Source organism: Periplaneta americana, chromosome 5 (assembly GCF_040183065.1).
Source record: "Periplaneta americana isolate PAMFEO1 chromosome 5, P.americana_PAMFEO1_priV1, whole genome shotgun sequence".
NCBI lineage: Eukaryota > Metazoa > Arthropoda > Insecta > Blattodea > Blattidae > Periplaneta > Periplaneta americana.
In genome coordinates this window covers 102698928-102723046 of record NC_091121.1, presented here as the reverse complement: position 1 = coordinate 102723046, position 24119 = coordinate 102698928, and the positions used below count along the sequence as shown (strand labels likewise).

General features: G+C 35.5%; 1 protein-coding gene across 2 annotated transcripts in view; it reads left to right on the top strand.

The window, feature by feature from the left end:
- LOC138700051 (CD166 antigen-like) overlaps window positions 1-24119 on the top strand; it is a 1161032-nt gene that overhangs the window by 999864 nt on the left and 137049 nt on the right. For both annotated transcript variants that reach the window (XM_069826355.1, XM_069826354.1), the window contains exon 5: window positions 23191-23416. In XM_069826355.1, the coding sequence (XP_069682456.1) occupies window positions 23191-23416 (226 nt within the window). The remainder of the gene's footprint in view (window positions 1-23190; window positions 23417-24119) is intronic.

Here is a 24119-nt window from a genome sequence, read left to right as displayed (position 1 = left end):
CTTTCTCTTTCTAATCACTTTCAGTATTATTCTTTCTTCATCCACTCTTTCCAACACAGCTTCGTTTCTTATTGTCTTTCTATTTCGCACGCTCCAACCTTCTCCATATTCACATTTCAAATGCTTCTAGTCGCTTCTCTTCACTTCGCCATAATGTCCATTTTTCTGTCCCATACAATGCTACACTCCGCACAAAGCATTTCACTAGTCTATTCCTTAGTTCTTTTTCTAGAGTTCCGCAAAAGATGCTCCTTTTTCTACTAAAACCTTTCTTTACCATTGCTATCCTCCTTTTCCTGGCAGAAGCTCATGTTACTGCTTATAGTACACCCAAAGTATTTGAAGCTGTCCACATGCTCCACTGCCTCATTTAGAATTGGCAAGTTTACCGTCTTTATTTTTCTCTTGTGACCATGATCTTCGTCTTATTTGCATTTATCTTCATCCCTTACTGTTCACAGCTGTCATTTAGTTCCTGTAGCATATCCCTTAATATCATCTCCTCTTCTGCTGACAAAGCCATAATCATCAGCAAATCTTATTCATTTTTCTTCTGCTTCCTACTATCACTCCTCTGATGTTCAAAAAACAGTTCTTTACTTAATTTTATTTATTTTATTGGGTTATTTTACGATGCTGTATCAACATTTAGGTTATTTAGCGTCTGAATGAAATGAAGGTGATAATGCCGGTGAAATGAGTCCGGGGTCCAGCACCGAAAGTTACCCAGCATTTGCTCGTATTGGGTTGAGGGAAAACCCCGGAAAAAACCTCAACCAGGTAACTTGCCCCCTACCGGGATTCGAACCCGGGCCACCTAGTTTCACGGCCAGACGCGCTGACCGCTACTCCACAGGTGTGGACTCTTTACTTAATCCTCCATGTATATGTTGAAGACGGTAGATGATAAGAGGCATCCTTGACGTAGTCCTCTCCCTATTTCACTTCCTTCTGACATTTATTCTCCTATCCTCACTTTGACTCGTTGTTACATATAAATGTTACTGAACAGACTTCTCTCTTTTCAAGGCACACCAATTTTCTTAGAATCCCCATCAGTTTATTTCAATCCACTCTCTCAAACGCCTTTTCTAAGTCTATAAATACTATATGTACAGCTCAAAATATTCAACTTAGATAATATAATCTTATACAACAAACAAAACTGGTTCCATCACTTTAACCTTATGACAGAAGACGACAAATCAACAAAACAAGTTTTGCACTATCAACCAAAAGTAAAAGTTGAAATAAGAAGACCCAGGCGTCACGGGGAAGGTGATCTTTGACATGAAGCAGGTCTAAATGGCCTAGCTTGATAGTTGTTGTTGTTGATGATTAGGATGATTATTACTTATTTATTAAACCGTGTGACTTATGTGACGAACTCTGAACTTTTTACGATAGGCCTAGGCCAGTGAATAAGATTAATCGTAAAATCTTATGTACTTGAGCTGTATAATTGAACATTGCAAGCCACAAGAACTACAGCAGCGCAGAGAATGTTGCATTATCTCAAACTGCATCAACATCATGGCCAACATCATTACTTTAAGCGCCGGGGAATCTATATTATTCGGAACATTGAATGTCACTTGACGGCATATAAGTTTCCTTCCTGCGTATATTTGGATGAAGATTACCCTATCGAAGGTGCCTATCACCCGATAAAATTCCAGTCAATTGAACTGCTTAATTATGAAAGTCATCAATAAATGCCAAACTGCACTTCCATTAAGAATGCATGGTTAATTTTAGAAACTAACTAGTACTGTAAGGTTATTTATGAATCGCATATTTATGAAAGCGCCGAAGTCACAAAAATTAAATATTTGAGAAATTAAAAATAATCTTCATAGATCTACATATTAATTTGTAATTTTTTATAAATTCAGTAACAAATCATACTTAAGTATCGAAGCTGTGTTCGTCTAGTGTGATTTTTCTGTTGAAATTAAGATTGTTATCGTGATGTGAAAAGTGGACTTCTACATTGCTGATGTAAGTTACTAGCTGTTTTATTTTTGTATTAATGATGTACTATAGTCGCGACGCTCTTATTCCCGGCGTGACTCCTCTTTGCTTACGTCTTAGGAAGTGAAGGCTCTATAAAGTCAAGGTAGGTAGTATCGTTCGCCATTTTTGTTCTTTTGTTGCTGAGCTGCCATACGAGGAATCTATTTGCAACACCGTTAAACATTATCATGTCGTAGCTCCTGTGATAATAAATCAAACGCACTGTAATTCAGCAAATAATTGAGCGGCAAATAACGTCTTCGTGTGCTTTCTGCGAACGCCAACGAAAGAGCGAAAATGGCGGGCGATTATATTAAGTATTTATCGAGCCTTAAGAAATGAATAACGTCTTCATAAGTGAATCACAAGACGCACACGTTTAAATGTAGCCGACCTGCAACGCGATTGGCTGCCGGAAATTAGAGCGACGGGACTATAGTGACTCATATTCTGTGTTTGTTACATAATATGAGCCGTTCAGAGCAAAATTGGTATAAGTCAAAATTGGTAATGAGGTTTAAAGTAAAAATTCTGTAAAATACAGTGCAAAGTAGCAATTAATATGTCCTTCTTGCTATCCACTGTCTACTGATAGTTTAAATAAATTGAATATTAATTGCTACGTCGCGTTGTATTTTACAGAATGTTTACTTTAACCCTCATTACCCATTTTTGACTTACAGTACACCACTTCTGCTCTGAACGGCTCATATGTTACTTTAACTTATATATTTTACTACACTGTGAAAGCTTAAACCACGTTTTATATCAAACCAATATGGCGATATAAGCTTTTATTTCTTAATGGTGCATGTGGGGCAAAGTGAAATGGAAATGAAATAATTTTTGAAGCCACGGTTTTCTATAAAATTAGTGGAAATTGCAATTTAACTTAATAAGTAATTGTGCATTTCATATCCATAATTCATTTTACACATTTATGTTTTTTACTTTGTTATTTAACGATACTATATCAACTGCGGAGTTATTTAGCGTTGATAGAACTGGTGATAGCGAGATGGTATTTGGCAAGATGAGGCCGAGGATTCACCATAGATTTCTTGACATTTGCCTTATGGTTAGGGAAAACGTCGGAAAACCCCAACCAGATAATCAGCTCAAGCGGGAATCGAATACGCGCCCGCGAGTAACTCCTGATCGGCAGGTAAGCGCCTTAGCCGACTGAGCTACGCCGGTGGCTTAAGAGAAAATTGAATATGTCTTGCACTTTGTTATTTTTCAATTTCTGACTTTTAGTTTCAGTTTTTGCATTGAGAATTATTGATTCTCAAAAATATAACATGATTAATATTTATAATGGTTTATAACAGGTCCTAATAAGTATCATATTTAATACTGTAACACTTTTATTTATTTAAGAACACAAAAAAATCCATTTCCCATAATTTTAATACACATGTATTCTGAAATTATGCCTTCATTTAATCTTTTTCACTTTGCCCCATACATGGGGCAAAGTGAAAAATAATCAGTGGTTTGGTAAAATAAATATGTCTAGTCAAGTATATAAGATTTTCCTTCGTTGATTACTGCAAACTATAATGAAAGGCTTCCTCACTACATTCGGGACAGAAATTTACAAAAGTATTTATTAACAAGCTGTTATTTACGACTTAGTGGTAAGTCTTTCGCTTTGCCCCACTCTCTCCTACATTAGGACTAGCCACGTCACGGCAGCTTCTTTGCATTACTAAAGTTTAAAACTCACGCCACCTGCATTGCATTCGTGGCGTTTTCTTTTCCAACCCCTCATGATGTACGCCTAGATTTTGGTCGAGTTGACTATCCTTAGAACTGTTATATCACCTTCAGCCTAGGAAAAACGGCTTTGGCTTATAACTTGCGACGGAGGTTTTTCCAGACCGGGGTTTCTATCTCAAATTGATACATTTGGCCTTCTCCATCATCTCTGAAAGTTATATCATCATCATGGGAACACGCTGTATATCGACAGATAGTGTTAATTTGTTATGCTCTACCAGCAAGTTCTCCCAGAATAGTGATTATCACTTCAGACCTTTACACGGGACTTTACGGCTGCAAATCCAGAATAATTTAGTTTTTATAGGGTTTTATTTTATTATCAATGATATAATTAATTTTATTAAATGGGACATTATTAGCTTTAATTTTGGATCTATTGTTATAACATTTTTATTTGATTGGATGTATTGAATTTTATTCAAGTCTAGAAGTCCGAAATCATTCGTGAATCGTACGTAAGAAATTCAGCAAATAAAATATTCTGGAAGTCTGATTTTGTCATTAATTGTTGATGCTCACTTGTCTCCCGTCAACACTTAATGTAACAGAGAGTATCCGGATATGCTGTCGTTATATGGGAAGTCTCACACAGTGCAACAGACACACATCGCGTCGTCTTCATACCAACAGAGGTTTCCGCAGAAGAGAGTTCCTAATGATCAAACTTTCGCATGAGTTACGAACGCTTTCTGATGACAGGTGCTCTGCGTAGGACACCTCATCCGCCAAGGTATCGCCCTGTCTCCAACCAAGCAATTACCGAGCGTATCATCGATTACGTCATCAACATTCCTCACATTAGTAAGAGGAAACTCGCCAGGCTATTCTATAGGATCACCATTCCTCTATGAGGGGAATCGCTAGGCTATTCTACAGAGTGACTCAGTAGGAATAGTATATATTTTAGGGAATGGTAGTATGGACTATTCTGAATAAAAAAGTTAATAAAATGTGTCAGTTTTTCAGTGGGTGTGAATATATAGCTTTTTGAATGTTACACATAACGAGCCTCATGAATGGTACGGAGGAACGACAAATTAGACCTTCTGTGTTACTGAATCGCCTTACGAGGCGTAGCTACTTAGTTTTTCTGCAAAACAAGCCTCCAATGTTGTTAGAACAAGTTTCCTTGGCTAAAAGAATGGACAATTCTTCCATTATTGCAGAGCCCCTGTATATTTTAGCTGTTTCATAAACATTTCACATTTCCCAAACGATATACCGTCGGTGATCACTTGCATTGGCCAACAAGGTATCCAGACTTCACTCCTGTCGATTTTTGTCTGTGGGGATGTAGAAAACTAAGTAAACACAAGAAACGAATCGGTCAATCTTATTATGTTCTTGTTATTCTTATTAATGTTACTATAATTGCGACTACGAGAAACATAATAGGCCTACAGTATATTTAGAATGCAACTGAAAATATTTATAATGCTGCATATTAACAGAGCCGCGGTTTCTATTAGGTTATCGTATATGTCATATTCAGCCGCAAACTATCATACAGGGGAGGAAATAATTAGTCTGTAATATACACTAATTAACTACAATTAAATTGATTCTCCTTTCAAAGAGTCCGTAATTTGAAGACGTAACTGTACACATTATTGCTGAAATAGTTATCGTAATTATATATTGGTTGTAATTTTTTAAAATAAACGTGTACTTTCACATGTATGTGGTCTAAGCCACGAGACAACCATGTAATGTAACTTAACAAACTCGTATATTTGGGGAGGTCGCGTGAGCTCGCTTAAATAAGCTCGTGTCGGTTTTCCTGCGAACATAAGACATTTGTCAATTCAGTTTGTCTTAAACGCTTATGTAGTTAGTATGTGCTACAACTCACTTGTGAGCATGAAGTGGTCAGAGGAAAGTGCCTTGCAGCTAATGGTCATGTACAAAATTCATAGAATCCTACAGAATCGTGGGGTCATAAATTATTTTAGAAAGGATCTTCACGTAGTTTCTATTACAAATAACACAGCAGAGCACGCAAACATGAAACAACAGTGCAAGATGTCATTTGTCTGCTAATTCCCGCCCTTTATGAGAACCAGTCAGATTCACTGATGGCGACACCCACCACCTCTGCACGCTAATGGAAGCTCTGAGCGTATTACGAATCTCAGCGCTGAGCAATCTGATGGCATCACGGTGTTCCGAATTTCAACGATGACGTCACTGATGCTCCACCGCTATCGCATCGGTTCCATCAGCTTGCAGAGATGGTGGCAGTAACCATCAGCCCTCATCAGTGATATTTAAATGGATATTTATTAATAAATAGTTCAGAAGTATATAGGCCTAAACTTAATAATTAAGACTGACATATGCACAACTAGTAATTATACACAATAAATATACAATTTATTTAATAACGAATTTTCTATCATATAACTATTCAATTTATGTTGGTTTAACTTACACTTACTTCTGGTTTTAGTGCAAGTTTCCAACCTGTCGCATTTATTTTAAATAATCAAACTTCTTTACCTGCTAAATTTGAATTTCACTTTTTAACTCTACAATAAACCAGTGTAGTATATAGTATATTAATCGTCCCTGCTGCTATACTCATCCAATTATCATTTACACAGACATATTTATATTTAAATGCCACCATCAGTGAATCTGATTGGTTCTTGTATAGGGTGGGAATTAGCAGACGAATGACATCGTGCACTGTTGTGTCATGGCGGTGTGTTCTGCTGTATTGTTTATAATGAGTATAACGTAAAAAAAATATGTTAATGGCTTATAAACCAACATGTCAACGGGCCAGTTATTACTGCTGGTTCCACAACTAAATTGTTTATGCTCTCTTTTCTTTGAACGAGATGACGGTATGGAAATTTCGCAAAATCTTGCTAGCGTAGCACAGGCAACAACTTGTACGTCCGCCAAGAAGGCCATTGAACCTTCCAGCAATTTTGTTCCTATTTCGCTGCAGAGTGACGTCATTGATGTCCACCGGTCCGGTGAGATTCGGAATACGCTGTCTGCAGCAGTGACGGAGCATCAATGACGTCATCGCTGAAATTCGGAACACAGTGGTGCCATATGATTACTCACAGTCAGCGCTGAGCATCGACATAATAAATTATCGTATCACGTAGCAGAAATTAAGCCATTTACAGGTGCGGAGATTGTTAAAGGAGTGTCTTTCAGTTGTAGGCCTATGTGACACTTTATTTTCAAAATTTGGAAATTAAAAACAGATTAAATAACAATTCAACCTTCTCGTACTATTGATGTGATTTTGCAGAAGAGTAGCAAAGTTCGCCCTTAATTTTCAGAAACACCAATCACATGCTATTATTATTATTATTATTATTATTATTAAATAATAATAATAATAATAATAATAATAATAATAATAATAATAATAATAAATCCACGTATTTTGTTAAGCTTCAATACTATCAAATGCATTGTGGCTCTCGGAAAATAACCATTTTCTCAATGTTGGCTCTTCAATAATTGCTAGTGGTACCACTGATCTAGGCGGTTCACACCCCGGTCATGTCTGGATGGAATTTGTGGTGGATAAAATAGACGTTGCAAATGGTTTTCCTCGTGTTACTCCCGTTTCTCTCATTCATCCCACCAATACACTCCACCCTCTCTCATTTCGCTTATCATCTGTAATAGTCAAAAAGAGGCTGGAATGATATCCAGGAGTAGTGCGGATTTCCGATGTTTACCGAGGTTGTAAGAGCTTGAAGCTCCGGGCCCCGGGTTTGGGCTTGTTAGTAGATTATGGGACCTTGCCTGCAAGGTACAAGAAGGATGGCGTGCTTGTCAGTGTCGATACACGGATGCCACCCGGGCCATCCTTCGGACTTATTGTTAGGCAATCATCGCATATAGAGAGTACAATGGGCCTAACTGGCCTAAGTGCAAGGATCCATCCCGGATCCAGCCCTTGTGAAATCAATCCAATCAATCAATCAATCAAACACAAAATTAAGCTCAAGTATAACATAGTACATCTCACTTCGATTTCAACACAAACTGTATAACCTTCAGGGAATAAGGACGTATGGAGACAGGTATCTGTGTTATGGTTACTTGGGTTAAAACGGGTCAACTTGGATGTGAGATGATAACAGCCGTCACATTTTTTCGCAGATTGGACGATATGCTCAAGAGCAAATGTCATCGATATCTCAAGCTATTTATGAAGTGTAGACTCTGTAGAGATAACTCATTAACCCAGTATGCTATACGTGGTGATGAGTTGCGCTTGCTAAATACAATGCAGTCTAATACAAAAGAAACCGTGAGGAGTAAATTAGCGGATGGAACCTACAAATTAGTGGGAAAGATTGTAAATGACAAAACAAGTGCATGTTGGATATATTTTCAGGCATGAATTTTTAAGGAAGTTAAGGAAGTTGTTCTTTAGTTATAATATTTCATTTTGACAAATTAATACTAATCCACGGTAATACTATAAATTCGTGAATTAAAGACTAGTATTTACTGTATGTAAAGAAACGCACGGTAGCGTCGCTGTTAAGGCGTAACGCTCAAGCCGGAAGGTCGCGGGTTCGATTCCTGATGGGGTCATGGTTTTTTCCACTGATCTAATCCTTCCAGCCGCACTCTGGCCCTGAGGTCTACTCAATCTCTAACAGAAATGAGTAGGCCTATTATAGACATACTTCATTGGGAGGTAAAGGCGGCGAGCACGTAGGACTGACACCCCTACTGCCATTAAATGCCGAGTGTCTGTAAAGGTGGAAGCCTTAACCTCTCGCCATCCTCTAGACCTATTTGGCATGTCATGGGGTTGGTTTTACTTTATTTATAATAGTACACTTTTTTTAAATCTTAAACATTTAAAATTACTATCTCAAATTATCTCATTTTGTAGTATTTAATTTTGTAATGACATAATTTGAAACCATAATTTGTCTTTTATGAGTTCTAACATTTATATTCCTATTATTATTGATTTACCATCTCAAATACTATCTCAAATTATTTCATTTTGTAGTGTTTAATTTTGTAATGACATAATTTGAAACCATAATTTGTCTTTTATGAGCTCGAACATTTATATTCCTGAATAATTTCGAGAGAAAAATTGTTCCGGAGCCGGGTATCGATCCCGGGACCTTTGGTTTAACGTACCAACGCTCTACCACTGAGCTACTCGGGAACTCTAACCGACACCGATCCAATTTTTCCCTCTATATCCACAGACCTCAAAGTGGGCTGACAACCGTCAAGCAACCAACTTCGAGTGCACACTAACTCCGTGTGACTTAAATTGTGGTTTTCTGTTAACGAACAGTGACGTGTATTTTTCCCTCGAAATTATTCAAATCAACTTTACAGGGAGTTATACCTGAAAATCTTGATTTGCATAATACACGTCACTGTTCGTTAACAGAAAACCACAATTTAAGTCACACGGAGTTAGTGTGCACTCGAAGTTGGTTGCTTGAAGGTTGTCAGCCCACTTTGAGGTCTGTGGATATAGAGGGAAAAATTGGATCGGTGTCGGTTAGAGTTCCCGAGTAGCTCAGTGATAGAGCGTTGGTACGTTAAACCAAAGGTCCCGGGATCGATACCCGGCTCCGGAACAATTTTTCCCTCGAAATTATTCAAATCAACTTTACAGGGAGTTATACCTGAAAATCTTGATTTGCATTTATAATCCTATTATTAATGATTTTAAATTGCCATTATACTATCTCAAATTATTGAATTTTGTAATATTTAATTTTGTAATGACATAATTTGAAACCATACTTTGTCTTTTATGAGTTCTAACATTTAAATTCCTATTATTAATAATTTTAAATTGCCAGTTATTTATCTCACTTTATTTCATTTTGTAACGTTTTATTTCATGTGAAAAAATTATTGGAATACTTTGCTTGTCTACTATGCGTCCTAGAATTAATTTTTTATTGCCAATATTCTACTACCTCAATTTATTTTTTATGTCATTTTATTTCATAATGATGAAATTCGAATGCCTAATTACTCTATTATGCGTTCTAACATATTATACTGCCGTATTAATTATTTTATTGTCAATCATACTAACTCAAATTATATCATTTTGTTTTATAATATGTACTCTTATTGTAAAATCGTGCGTGTAATTTGTTGTCCAGTACCTACTGTTTAATTAGCTTTTATTTTTACTAATTTCGGAACCGTAGCCTGAGGCTTATTGTACCTAGACCCACAACTATATTGAACACATGCACACACTGCAGGACTTCCCCCTTTACTGGGTCAGAGTATTCGGGGGCCACTGCGAGACATCACACACACTTGGACAATGGACAGACAACCAGTCCCCGTGAAGAGGTCCGAATTAAATACCCCTGACTTCACAACCGAGAATCGAACCCGGTCCATCTTGATCAGACCAAGGAGGCGGACTAGCTTTTACTTACTATTGTAAATATACACTCTTGTGATATCCATTACAATAGCGGTATTCAAAAACACTATTGAATGAATAAAAACAATGTGAACGAAATACTGATAACAAGAAAACACGTTATAGATCCAGACAGCTTGTTATTGAAGAGCTTAAGCTAATACTGAAAATGCTGCAATATTTTGTCTCCCGAGAAAGGCAACAGTTAATTAAAATAATATGAATTCTACAAGAATGTCGTCATCATAATATGTTGTATTATTGTGTAGCCTACACACTTTATGAACATTAACATTTCAATAAGAGTCACGAGTTGTTGTGATGAGCGGTAATTAAGCCGGCAGTCAGTGTACGCATTTCATAGCAAGTCGACCGTGCGATAACAGGCCGGGACCCGGTATTCCTCGTGCCCGAGAGTGGCGATCTCGAGAATACGATTCTCGGAACTGGCGTTATCGGCCAGCTAGTATCGCCTGCGAGAACGAGCGGGAGTAAGAGGCTGTTTGCCCGACTCTAAGTAATACGCGGATCTCTCGAGCTAGTTCATAGCTTTCAGATAGAGAGATGGATTTCTATAAATGTTTCGATTGCCGGAAAGATTCGATCGCATGTTCTTCTTTTCGTACTTTTTAATTTAGAATTCAGATTCCAAGTGAATCTAAAAGGTTTTAGTTAATACTGCCGTACTTTAAAACGGAAATGAGTTATCAGTCGGAGCATCATATGAATGAGAATGTTCCACAGCAATAGCTACAGATGCTCGAATCATATTATCGGCAACCATTCACAGTTCGAAACCCTGAAGCTTGTGATAGCAAAAGTGAAAAATAACAATAGAAGATGTTCCAGGAAGCAGCATACTTCGAGATGGTCCAACTCCACGCGAGTTGTCGTCAATCTCCTATGGCTTAGAGTCCAGCTGTTCCCAAAGTGAGGGTCGCGACCTCTTGGGAAGTCGTGTAAAGAGCTGAGGTGGTCGCGAGATGATTTACAAAATTAAAAAGGCCTTATTAACATACATTTATTTTAAATTTAGAAATATAAACAACGTCTAACATAAAAATAACAAAATATTTCAGTAGTTATGAGTAAAAATAATTAAGTTAATGTAATAAATGTTTCTATTTTCCATAAAGAAGCTTCGTAAATCTGGGCTAAGCATCAGGTACACACACTGTATTATCATATGCAAGTTGAAAGAGATTTTTTCGTTTCTGCTTTGATGACAATCACAGACGAGAAACTTAGTCAAAAAGCTGTTATTTAACGTCGTACTTTAGGTGGTATCCACTGGTTTTGAGTAACATTGTTTGAAATTTTACAGAGATATGTATTTTTCGAATGGGATCAAGAAACTATACGGTAGTAGGAGGTCGTAAACAGAAGTCTTGCCCAAGAGTGGGTCGTACCTTCAGAATTTTTGAGAACCACTGCCATAACCTGTCACAATTAGAATCCAAGGTTTTTTTTGGTCTATCGAGATTGTGACGTTGTCATGGTAGTGTCACTTGGCGTGACATAATCAAAGTATCTTGAAATAAATCAATAAATTTTGTTAAAATTCCGAGCTGTGTGTTGTTTCAAGATACCTTCTTATTATGTCCGTTTCTTATTCCGAATGAAACAAAACAAGTGAATTACTTTGAAGAATTTGAGATAACTTACGCATTGAGATAATGTCGAAGGCATCATACCAGAAGGGCGTATGAACAAATGAAGCTTTATTGAAATATTTTAATGGAACTTATTCATATTTTTGAAAGCAAACGTTTAAGAATTAAAATAGACTTGCGGAAGAATTAAAGGAAGTACCTTGTTATGTAGACAAGGAAGGAAAAATTATTCTACATTTAAATGGCTCTAATATTAAGTTTATCCTCTGAGTGAGGTTCAGGCTGATATGTACATCTATTATCAGGCAGTACTCACATTTGACGATATGTGTCAGAGGAAGAACAATTGTTTGTGTGTATCTGAAGTCTGATTAGTGTAAAATGTATGCAATGGAGGGAGAAAGGAACTGGCCACTCTATTATATTATCTCCTGGCCTAGTTGCCTCATAAGTGGTACCTTCTTAGTATCACTTGTGAGGTTGAGACCTGTCTTCGGACAGTTGACTAAACAACAACAACAATGTTAAGTTGCAGTTTTGTTGTTACTGTACGCCCTTCCGGCATGATGCTCTCGATGTGTTATCGGAACTATAAGAAGAGAAAATGACAAGATGATTATACTATCCAACAATAAACACGACTAGGAGAAACGTTATAAAAACCTAAAGAAAATAAATAATTAACATTACAGACTGACTGTACATGTTCAACATAAAATTATTTCCACATGAAAACTGAAATTCGTAACATTCACGTAATAATATCAGTGGACGTCATACTCAATCCTGATTCCGCCTGCGAAACTGATGTATACCTCCCTCATGTCTAGACTACTACTTGGGGTTGCCTAAACAAAGTGAACGTGTTAAGTCAGACATCGTGTGCATATGATGGGACTCGCATAACATCAATACCAGGGTCTATCCCAAGCAATACAGAATATCTGATTACCATCATATACTTGTGCGCTGAGAGGGATTCGAATACACATCACACCATATTACAATCTGTGTCTTAGTAGTTTCAGGCGACAAATTATTCAAGAGCAGAATGAATACAAGTACTGACTAGACTGAACTGAATTTATGCACGAACATACAATAACATTTTATGAGGCTCTTAAGATCACGACTAATGCATTTGGAAAGCACACATAAACGTAGCAATTGGTAACATGTAGAACGATATACGTATGGAAGTTAATTAAGACAGTAAGGTAGGATAATTCCTCGTGTGAAATTGCTTCACGTGGAGTTTACGAATAATAAAACATTTTATGCGGAGTTACATAATAAATTTATTTGCTTATTTTATTGCTTATCTCAGGATTTCGTTTAGTATTACGTTGCAGGTTTAACGGGGATCATTTATCTGCATATTAGTCGAGAAAAATTGTAACAAAAATTACATTTCTCCTTATTTATTTATTTACTTATTTAGATCATAAGGCCTCCTCTTCCGCTCAACCAGTGCGAGTGTAAGAAAAATATTAAATATAAAAATGACAGCAATACAGGACCAATTACAATACTACTGCTACTGCTTCTGCTGCTGCTGCTGTTAATAATAATAATAATAATAATAATAATAATAATAATAATAATAATAGCAAAATTGGGGCAAGTTTAGTTACATGTAATTCTAAGCGTCAAATAATATTGCAACAATGTGAGTCGAAGTAATTATAATTGAAAGAGTAGAGAAAATTTATATATTGAAAATAGAAATGGCATATTATAAAAATTACAATTTAGAAAAACTCACAGTCTATTTGATAACCGGCTTTTGAAAGTAGTCAATGTCTGTCAGCCCCTAAAGTTATGAAATAGAGAGTTCCAGTGGCGAGCAATTGAAACGGTGAATGACGAAGATTATCGAGAAGCGTTATGATGAGGTATATTCTATGTGCTTGTGATCTGAGATCGAGAATTTAGGTTATGATTGGAGCATAAGTACACAAGATAAGGTGACAGATAACTTGGGGTTGAGGTGCGCAGAATTTGAAATAGGAGAGAAAGACAGTGTTAAGTTCTGCGATCGTTGAGACGGAGCCAGGATGAAGATTCGAAAAATGGCGAAATATGGTCGTATCGTCGGACATTGCACACATATCTTATACACATATTGTGAACACGTTGAAATTTGTTTGAGAGGTTTGTGCTTAAGTCAATGAACAAAAGTCACAATAGTCAAAGTACGACTGTTGAACTAATGCTTGTTTCAGTGGCGCGGGAGAGAAATTCTTGAACCGGCTTAACGAGTGAATAGACGAGTAGATTTTTTTTACAAGTTGCTTTACTTGGTAATTCCAACTTGATTCGTTATCAAAATATAATACTAGATTTCTCACCATAGGTGAGTACGCAATTTCAATATTTTTAAGTGTGGTGGCCGGAATAGCTATCTTTGAATGGATAGCAGGGCTAAAACTATAATATTATAGTTCCATTCTGAAACCTACCTGGTTGCAGCCTAGATGGAATTGATTGCACAGCGAGTCAGGAACCTCAGCTCACATCCTTGGTTCCTATCTCGCAGCGCTTTACTCAGGATGATTGCCAGCGACCTAAAACAGAGGAAATTCGAAGTCCAGTAAATCTTCTCATGCATCCCAGATGGAGAAAGCAGCAGCAGTATTGTTATATTAGAGACTGATAGAAATAACAAAACAGCTCTTATACTTGATGCAATAGTACAATATGAATCTGAAGCAGATCAAGCGAGTGAAGTAAATTCAGAAATGTGTAAAATCTATAACCTCACAATTGGCTATTTTCAAGATCTCTACAAGACTCAGACTGTCATAAGATCAGTCCCAAAGTTTGTAGTTAATTCCTTAAAGAGATTAGGGCTGGGCAGAGAATTATTTTTAGATCTTGTTTTAGTTTTATTGAAAGAGTCTTTATAAATTATTCGAAATCAATTATATAATTATTTTAATGTAATTTTCACACAATTCTCTTAATAACTATTGATACACGTTTTAAATATTGTTGTCATTCATTCTTGTCACTTTATATTTTTATTTATCAATAAAATTATTATTGTAATATTTTCTTCTCCATTTCAATTCCTTTATCTCCGATTTATCACTAGCCTATATATTGTGTATGGTAAGCTTTGTCTTTAATGACAGCTCAAAATTTAGAACTTTTCAAAATAAAATATATGCCGTACATATACAAGGGAAGAAGCAATTGGCCATAATGGAGAACTGTTTTTTTAAGTTAAAGTTTATTATTGCAAGGAAAAATTATATACATTAACAAAGATTTTACAATACTATTTTAATACTTGTATATGAATATTCTTCAAAATTCGAAATTGATACTAATCTCATATTCAAATACATTGCAAATTGTTGTATAAATACAATTTTGTAACTGGGCCACACCCGAAAAAGCAAGATGCTTGAGGTGTGTGACCAATAATGAAAACTGGATAGAAGAAAAAGAAATAATAATCACAACTGTGATTAAACTGGTGAAATGTAAAACGAGGTAAACGAAAGTATCCGCAGAAAACGCTCCATACTCTAAAAAAGAGTGCAAATAAAGTGACAAGTGGTTTAAAAATTGAAGTATAATCAAGAAAGGGACGTAGTTTATCTCCAATCCTAGGCCTATTCAATATAGAGAGTGTGTAAAATGGAGCAATACAATAAATTAAAGTAGGTAAAAACCAATTATGTTTTGGAATAAAGTGCATGCCTAATTAGATAATTAGTTTTTCGCCGGCTAACGTACGAAAGCACACACACACTTGATCCGAAGAGCTGAGTTCCGTCCCTTAGTCACTCGAGTAGGGTTGTCACAATTCCTAATGGCAGAAAATAATGATACGTGTTATTCTTTTTATTTAATTTACAAGAAAATCGTCCATTTTATAGAAAAACGGCAAAGTGATGAATAATTATTTGTCAGTTTCTCTAATCATGAGTAAAAATCAGAATCGTACGAATAGTACTTAATTGAGTAAAGCAGTGTTAACGGATAGTGGAAAATAATTCTTTTCTGAGGAAAGTATTCATTTGGGACTAATAATATGATATATATCCTCTGATTGAGGTTATGGCTGATATGTAAATCTATTATCAGGCAGTACATCCCACTTGACGATATGTGTCAGAGGAAGAACAATTGTTTGTATGCATCTGTGCGAGAAGCGGCAAATATTGAAGTAAATAAAAAAGAACAATTAACTAAGATTTTTTCTCGAAATGGTTTAATCTTAAGTGACAAAAACATATTGCAACAGAATTTAACTCGTATTTTAAAAACATTGGCTTGGATATTGTATCGTCTATAAAAAATAACAATTTTCTTAGCAATGTAACTTCAGTAAATGTTTGTATGTACTGTATCTTTACCCCGTAACAGATGATGAAATAATCAATAGAGCCAAAACTTAAAAAAATAATGTATCACCTGGTCCTGATAACATAAGTGCTAAAATACTTAAGATGGTTATATTGCCAAACCTCTAACGCATATTTTTAATTTATGTTTTCTAAATGGCAAATTCCCAAATAAATTTAAAAATGCATTTGTGAAACCTATTTTTAAAACAGGAGACAAAAGAAATATGAACAATTATAGACCAATATCATTACTTTCATGTATTTCAAAATTACTAGAAAAATGCATTAAAGTTCGATTAATGAATTATCTTGATAAACATAATATATTTAGTGATAATCAATTTAGTTTTCGAAAACAATTCAGTACAGATGATGCACTATATCAAGTTACTAAAAAAATTTTTAGAGAATTTGATCAAGGTAACAAATGTATTGGTATTTTTCTGGCCATAAGAAAAGACTTTGATACAGTGAAACATGACATCTTAATTGAGAAATTAGACTTATTAGGAATCAAAGGTAATGCTTTAAACTTAATAAAATCGTATCTTAACGACAGAATTCAAATAACGAAAATTGATATTTATTCAAGTGAACCTTCAATTATTAATATAGGTGTTCCCCAAGGCACAGTTCTAGGCCCTATTCTATTTTTAATATATATTAATGACTTATTAAAAATTGACTTACAACAATACAATGGTATTCACTATTCTTATGCAGATGAAACAGTTTTACTTATTGGTGGAAAAACTTGGTATGATGCATATAATAATTCAAATAATGGACTTAAATTAATATAAAAATGGTTTGACATAAATTTTAGACTTTAATGTACTTAACGTAAGACAAATTTATTATATTGTATTAATACAATTCATACATAAAAATCGAAATAATTTTGAATTGTATTCTCATAGTTATGAAACAAAAGTTATAAATTCTTTAAGATTGTTTGAACCAAAATGCAACACTGTTACAGTATTTAATCATAGCAGTAATTTAGGCCCAAGAATATGTAACAGATTTATATTTAAATATCCTAATCTTGTCAATTGTAATAGTTCTAGTATTAAATTTAAAAAGTTATGTATGGATTTTATAAAAATTGAAAAATTGTAAATTTAAATTTATATACTATAATTGCTTAGTAGACATAAGAAAAATTGTATTGTATACTTATTAATTTCAATTCAGGAATCCGCCCCTGAGCACGAGTTCTCCTCTTTCAGGGGCGAGCTAAAGTTTTTCTATATATAATATATGTTATGTTTAATTATTAGCAAAATAGTAAATAAATAAATAAATAAATAAATAAATAAATAAATAAATAAATAAATAAATAAATAAATAAATAAATAAATAAATAAATAAATAAATCTGAAGCCTAACTAGTGTAATATGTAGCTAGTTGGCGATGTATGCAATGGAGGGGGAAAAGAACTGGCAACCCTACCCCATTATCTCCTGGCCTAGTTGCCTCATAAATTTTGCCTTCTTAGTATCACTTGTGAGGTCAGACCTGTCTTCGGACAGTTGACCAACAACAACAACAACAACAACAACAACAACAATATGATGTAAAAGGAATAAAACTGTTAAAATCTATACAGCTATATTGCTTCCATTCTGTATAACTCACAGGTCTTAAGTCTCATAGTCTCATCTGTGATTGAAATTGTGGCTAAGAAAAAGTATATTCGGATATTATTCTCGGTGCGGAAGTGAACATTGGCACTAGGTGCATATCCTCTGCTTTGTATTCATCTGATATTGTCTTAAGCAAAATGTATTACGTCATGTAAATCACGTGACAATATAGTCGTGCTGTTGGTGAATTTATATCGGTGGCTCATAACACTGAACAACAAAAATACACTTTGAAATTCTTTATTTTTTAAAAATAGTTGAACTACTCTAGGTCGATAAAAATGAATGACATAATTTGTTTATTAGCCCTAGTTTTTTAAAAATAGTAGTTGCGCTATATTAACTTCAGTAATATTCACAGCGAAAAGCAGTAGTAAGATTATTTACATTAGAACATAAATTGATAATTCCTTTAATTGATATGCCTGTACCTACTGTATGTAAACAAGAACACATGATAACTGGAAGTGCTACTTCAAATGATGGCTTATTCACGTGAGGGCCTTCTCATTGCCATTCGTTTGTAGGCCTACTCCTTTTCTGGAGCGTCTCTTGTCACTGTTCAAATAATCCGCAGGTAAAGAATCATTCTCTCTTCCTGATACTTTCGTTCAAATTTTTTAATGTTTTGGTGGAATAGTTTATAACCTTACAATTTAATGGGTTATATCTGAAAATCAAGAGCTAACTCAACGTTTTAAGAATCATACTCGATTTCTTCATGATAAAATTAATAAGAATCATCTATTTTAAAGTAGGAAAGATTTTCATTCTTAACGAGTGTAATCTTTGAAACATTAATGTCGGAGACCTGAAAAACGTAACAATAAATATCGGCGATCATAATTATACTCATGAAGATGTTGTAAACTTTTGAACTTGACTTGTATTAGCATACCTTCATGAACTCTTGGTTCTTTGCTTTAAATTGTGATTCATTTTGAAACAAGACAGGACATTCATAAGGTATCAGTACTCTCTGATCATGTGATCAAGATTTTCGTTTAATATCAAACGCGACAAAGAAATATACATCTTCTGTCTGCGAAAAGAAGACAGATCTCCAATGTTTTCCGGAGTCCGATCCCAGATCCGTTGTATTTGTTGTTACGTACGCTAAACTGTTTTGCTGTAGAAATAGTACGATATAACTTACAATTAAGTTTTATATATGTATATATATATATATATATATATATATATATTTAAACATGCGTAATGGATTGACTATTGATAAGATTTTTTGTAGGCCTATTCTACGGATATTGAAGAAAAAACGAGAGTTTAAGAGCACAGTACATTATTATTTATAGACTTAAAAAGGCATATGACTAGGTTAAGAGAGAAGTTTTATATAATATTCTTATTGAATTTTAAATTCCAAGAATCTAGGTCTATTAGGCTAATTAAAATGTGTCTCAGTGAAACATACAGCAGAGTCCGTATAGTCCACTTTCTGTCTGATGCTTTTCTAATTCACTGCAGGCTGAAGCAAGGAGATGCATTATCACCTTTATGTTTTCTATAGAATTTGCCATTAGGAAAGTCCAGGAAAATAGAGAGAGTTTGGAATTGAACGGACTACATCAGCTGCTTGTTAATGCGAAGACAAGAATATGTTTGAAGAAAATTTACAAACTATTAGGGAAAACACGAGAATTTTACTTGAAGCAAGTAATGAGATAGATTCGGAAGGAAATCCAGAAAAAAAACGAAGTATATACGATTAGCTACGTATCGTGACCAGAACATAGTACGAAACTAAAATATACAAAATTTATATTTATCCTTTGAATAGGTTGAAAAATTAAAATATCTTGCAGCAACAGTAACAAATATGAATGATACTCAGGAGGAAATTAAACGCAGAATAAATATGAGAAATGCCTGTCATTATTCGGTTCAGAAGCTTTTGTTATCCAGTTTGTTCTAAAAAAAGCTGAAAGTTAGAATTTATAAAACAATTATATTACTGGTTGTTCTGTATGGTTGTGAAACTTGGACTCTCACTTTGAGAGAGGAACGAAGGTTAAAGATGCTCGAGAATAAGGTGTTTAGGAAAATATTAGGGGTTAAGAGGGATGAAGGTACAGGTAGAATGGAGAAAGTTACACAACGCAGAACTGCATGCTTTGTATTCTTTACCTAACACAATTGTTGTTTAGTCAGCTGTCTGAAGACAGGTCTGAAGCTCATAAGTGATACCAATAAGCCACCGCTTATGAGATATCTACGTCAGGAAATAATGGGGTAAGGTGCCCAATTCTTTTCCCCTTCCATTGCATACATAGCCGATTATATAGCTACATATTACACTAATCAGACTTCAGATGCATACAAAAAATTCTTCTTCCTTTGACATATATCTTCAAGCGAGATGTCTGCCTGATAATAGATGTACATATCAGTCAGAACTTCAATCCGAGACACTAACATAATTAGGTATATTAAATCCAGACGTATGAGCTGGACAAGGCATGTAGCACGTATGGGGTGAATCCAGAACTGCGTATAGAATGTTAGTTGGGAGATCTGAGGTAAATAGAACTTTGGAAAGCCGAGACGTAGTTGGGAGGATAATATTAAAATGGATTTGAGAGAGATTGGATATAATGTTAGAGACTGGATTAATCTTGCTCAGGATAGGGACCGATGACGAGCTTATGTGAGGGTAACAATGAATCTTCAAGTTCTCTAAAAGTCATTTGTAGGTATATATTGTAAAAATATTAATGTGCAGACGAGAGTAAGAATATTTTCCAATTTTATAATTAGTAATCTATAATTAACGGTCTTGATTTTATTAGTCACCAATGCGTAGGAAATGTAAATTAAGTAGGATGAACGTCTTTTTGTGAGAAAACTGTTCTAGAATTTGAACTTGCCTTCGAGATACCCGTAAAATCCTCAGGAGGATGACTCGCATCTGTAATCAATATCCTAACGACGAGTGAAGGGACCCCTATTTTCCCGGGCGATGTTCTAACAACAGTAAATAAATTGAAGTCGCGTTCTCTGCAGTCTTTTGTTTTTGTCAATGCAAATTCGAAATGTAAACGAACTGATGTTGTAAGCTCCTTCTCTTTTACGTGGGAGTTTAAAAACAGTAAAATTGATGGAAAAGTCTTATGCAATTAGTTCCGAATTTATACATTCAACCGTCTTACTGTACAAGGAAGTAAACACAAAGAGGTTAGCGTCCTGGCAGAATGTTACAAGGAACAGATGGGTTGAATCACGCGCCTACTTTTCGGAAACGCCGTCGCCAAATATCCATTACTTTAACTGATTTATCAGTAATTATTAAAGTATTAAAATACTCAAACAATAAACGTGACAGAAACATTACTCAAGATATATGTTAGAACCGAGAACTCTTATGTAAAAACGTTTATAAAACGTGCAATTCTAAATGTATTTAAAAGATAATATGATCAAAATTTATCATGAAAAATAATTATTTCTCGGAAATATAAGTGAAACGAAACAGCATGGTAGAGAACTTTTCCATTCGTACTATGCTAAGAATTCGTCCCTAAAAGGACGTCATTGAAAACCTTCCACCGTCACCTTTCCTGTAACTTTGAATGGCATTCTTGCATTTGGATAGACAATGAATGTGTTGAATTTAGAGACGTTTCATAAATACACGTCCCGTGCCGTGGCGTCGTGGTCTAAGGCATCCTGCCTAGGATTCACGTTATGGAATGCACGCTGGTTCGAGTCCTCATAGGGAAGAAATTTTCTCATGAAATTTCGGCCAGTGTATGGAACCGGTGGCCACCCAGCATCGTGATGCACTTGGGGAGCTACAATAGGTAGCGAAATCCGGTTACGAAAGTCAGCTGTAACGGTTGGGGGGATCATCGTGCTAACCACACATTACCTCCATTCTCATTGGATAATCGTCCACCTCTGCTTCGGCATGTGAACGTGAGGCCAGCAGGCGGCTGATGGTTCTGGGCCAGGGCTGTAACGCCACGGATATTTTTATTTGTTGACTAGCCCTACAAACCGCTGTCTTCAACCATGCATTGGCTATACTTAGGAATTCATACTAAATAAATAAATAAACACCTTCTCTATACAGTAAGTGGCAAAAGAGGAAATTAGAGACGAACAAGGTCTGTTATTATCTCCTTAGGCAGGCCTGCAGAATCCGTGAGTAGGGGAAATACGACGTCAGTCTCACTCCACTTCTAATGGGGATAATCGACTTCTGCGTAGAGTTGTTGACATTCTTTACGTGTGGTAGGTCAATCAGTGCGGCACTGTAATTTTCAAAAAGGATTGTAATAAAGTTATTGTATTTATAATGCGTTATGTCGTTTCAATGTCGGTAGTTTCTTTGAGATTTCTTTGCACTTAGCCATCTTTAGATATCCCAAAACTTTCCTCCTATCATCACCTACGGAAACATAAATTTGTAGCATTTAAGTAATGTATCTTGAAAGTTAAAAGTTAATATAAATGTCATTATTCATTTCAATACAAAATGAACATAACGAGTGACGTCCTTAATTTAACAGTAGGTATATATAATTAAATAATCAATATGCAGTTCCTAATAAGAAACTTACTCGAAAGTTTGTCTGTATCATCACTCTTATATGGGCTTTGTTGAAATATCGTTTAATGTTGAAATCATGAGTAGAAATAAATTGGATGGGACACAGTAATTAAGTAATTCTTTCGTCTTTTTTAAACAACAAATAATCATATTCTCATTTCCTTTGGAAATAGTATTTCTTCACGGGTTTAGAGTTTGCCATGTCCCAGTTCTCTTCAAACTGCAGAACGCGTATTGTATACCAGTCGCCGCGACAATGAATTCATTCATTCATTCATTTATTGTATTCCATAGATCTTACATGAGCAGTAAAGCTTTAAGATGTGGAACAAGTCAGAATTTTACAATATTACAATTACAATTTTTACAAATTTTTACAATATTTAACAATTTTTACAGTTTTGCAATTTTGTAATTTTCTACAATTTTTTACAATATTTTGGCGAGATGTAGTGAGATAAGGTGAGATCCGAGGATTCGCCAAAAGATTACCCGGCATTTGCCTTTTGGTTGGGGAAAAATGTTGAAATTGTAGAACGCAATGACCACACTAGTAGAAAAGGTGGATGGGGCAGAAGGGGTACGAAGGCAGTCGCTCTGAGGAATTACAGATCTGCAGGTCTGTCCTTAGGGAAGCTTGAAAGTTCTTATTTTCTGGAAATTTTCCTGAATTCCTTTATGTAAGACCACTCAAACATTTTTCAATGTTTCCCACCGGCTTCTTTACTCCAGGGTACAGTTACATCAAATTCTGATCTCAACAATTATATTCTTTCGCAGGTTCCGGGCCCAGCACCCACCGTTATTTTCCCTGAGCCTGGAGGCAGCCTGGAAACATCTAGATCTACTCTGGAATTGGAGGCGGACAGCGCTACGTTCCGCGATACGAAGCTGAGGCTTCGCTGTGAGGCTTCTCTCTTTAAACTGTACCGGCGCAGCAGCGAAGAGTTAGAGCTTCATGAAGATACACCCCAGCTGGCATCTGTACTGGGCCCCAGCATAGCTGGTAAGGTCATCAATTGTCACAAGAGGCGCCTGCCTGAATTCGTGATTTAGCGGGAACTGGGGTCTAGTAGAGTAACTGCCGGATCGATCTTTTCCACACTAGAGGTGCTACATACAGACACTTCTAAACCATGGCGACCTCTTTCGCGGTTGACGTTGTGTGACAGAAGAGTTTCCAATCTTAATAGGCAAAACCCAAGCACATCTGTCCCATCATCGTCCTTGACTCGAACTTCAATCTGTTTAGATATACATCACCCAACCGTATGAGATATATCTTAGTCGTTAAAATAACAAATATGTCCATAAAATTATAATGACTATTTCGTTTATATGACGTCATTCCATTTTCGACCAATGAAGTGTAATGAAATTTTGAATTCCAACCGTTCACAGTCACACTTTGCGATAATTTTTGGAGCTAGATTTACCGCTATCAATTTATCGCATGGTCGTTCTTTTGTTTAGTCGTTGTCGCCAACTTTTTCCCCGTACATTGATGATCATGAATACATTAAGATTCAACTACATGGTTAAACTTTTCTTTCAACTTTAAAGCAACGAATGCCAGATTGATATTTAATATTAATTAATATATTTACGCAGTGAAGACGACGTTCAAAACGGCGCACTATGTAGACACAAAATCTACATGCATCTTAATTGAACGTACCTTTTAAACTTGATTCTTTCAATATTCTTCC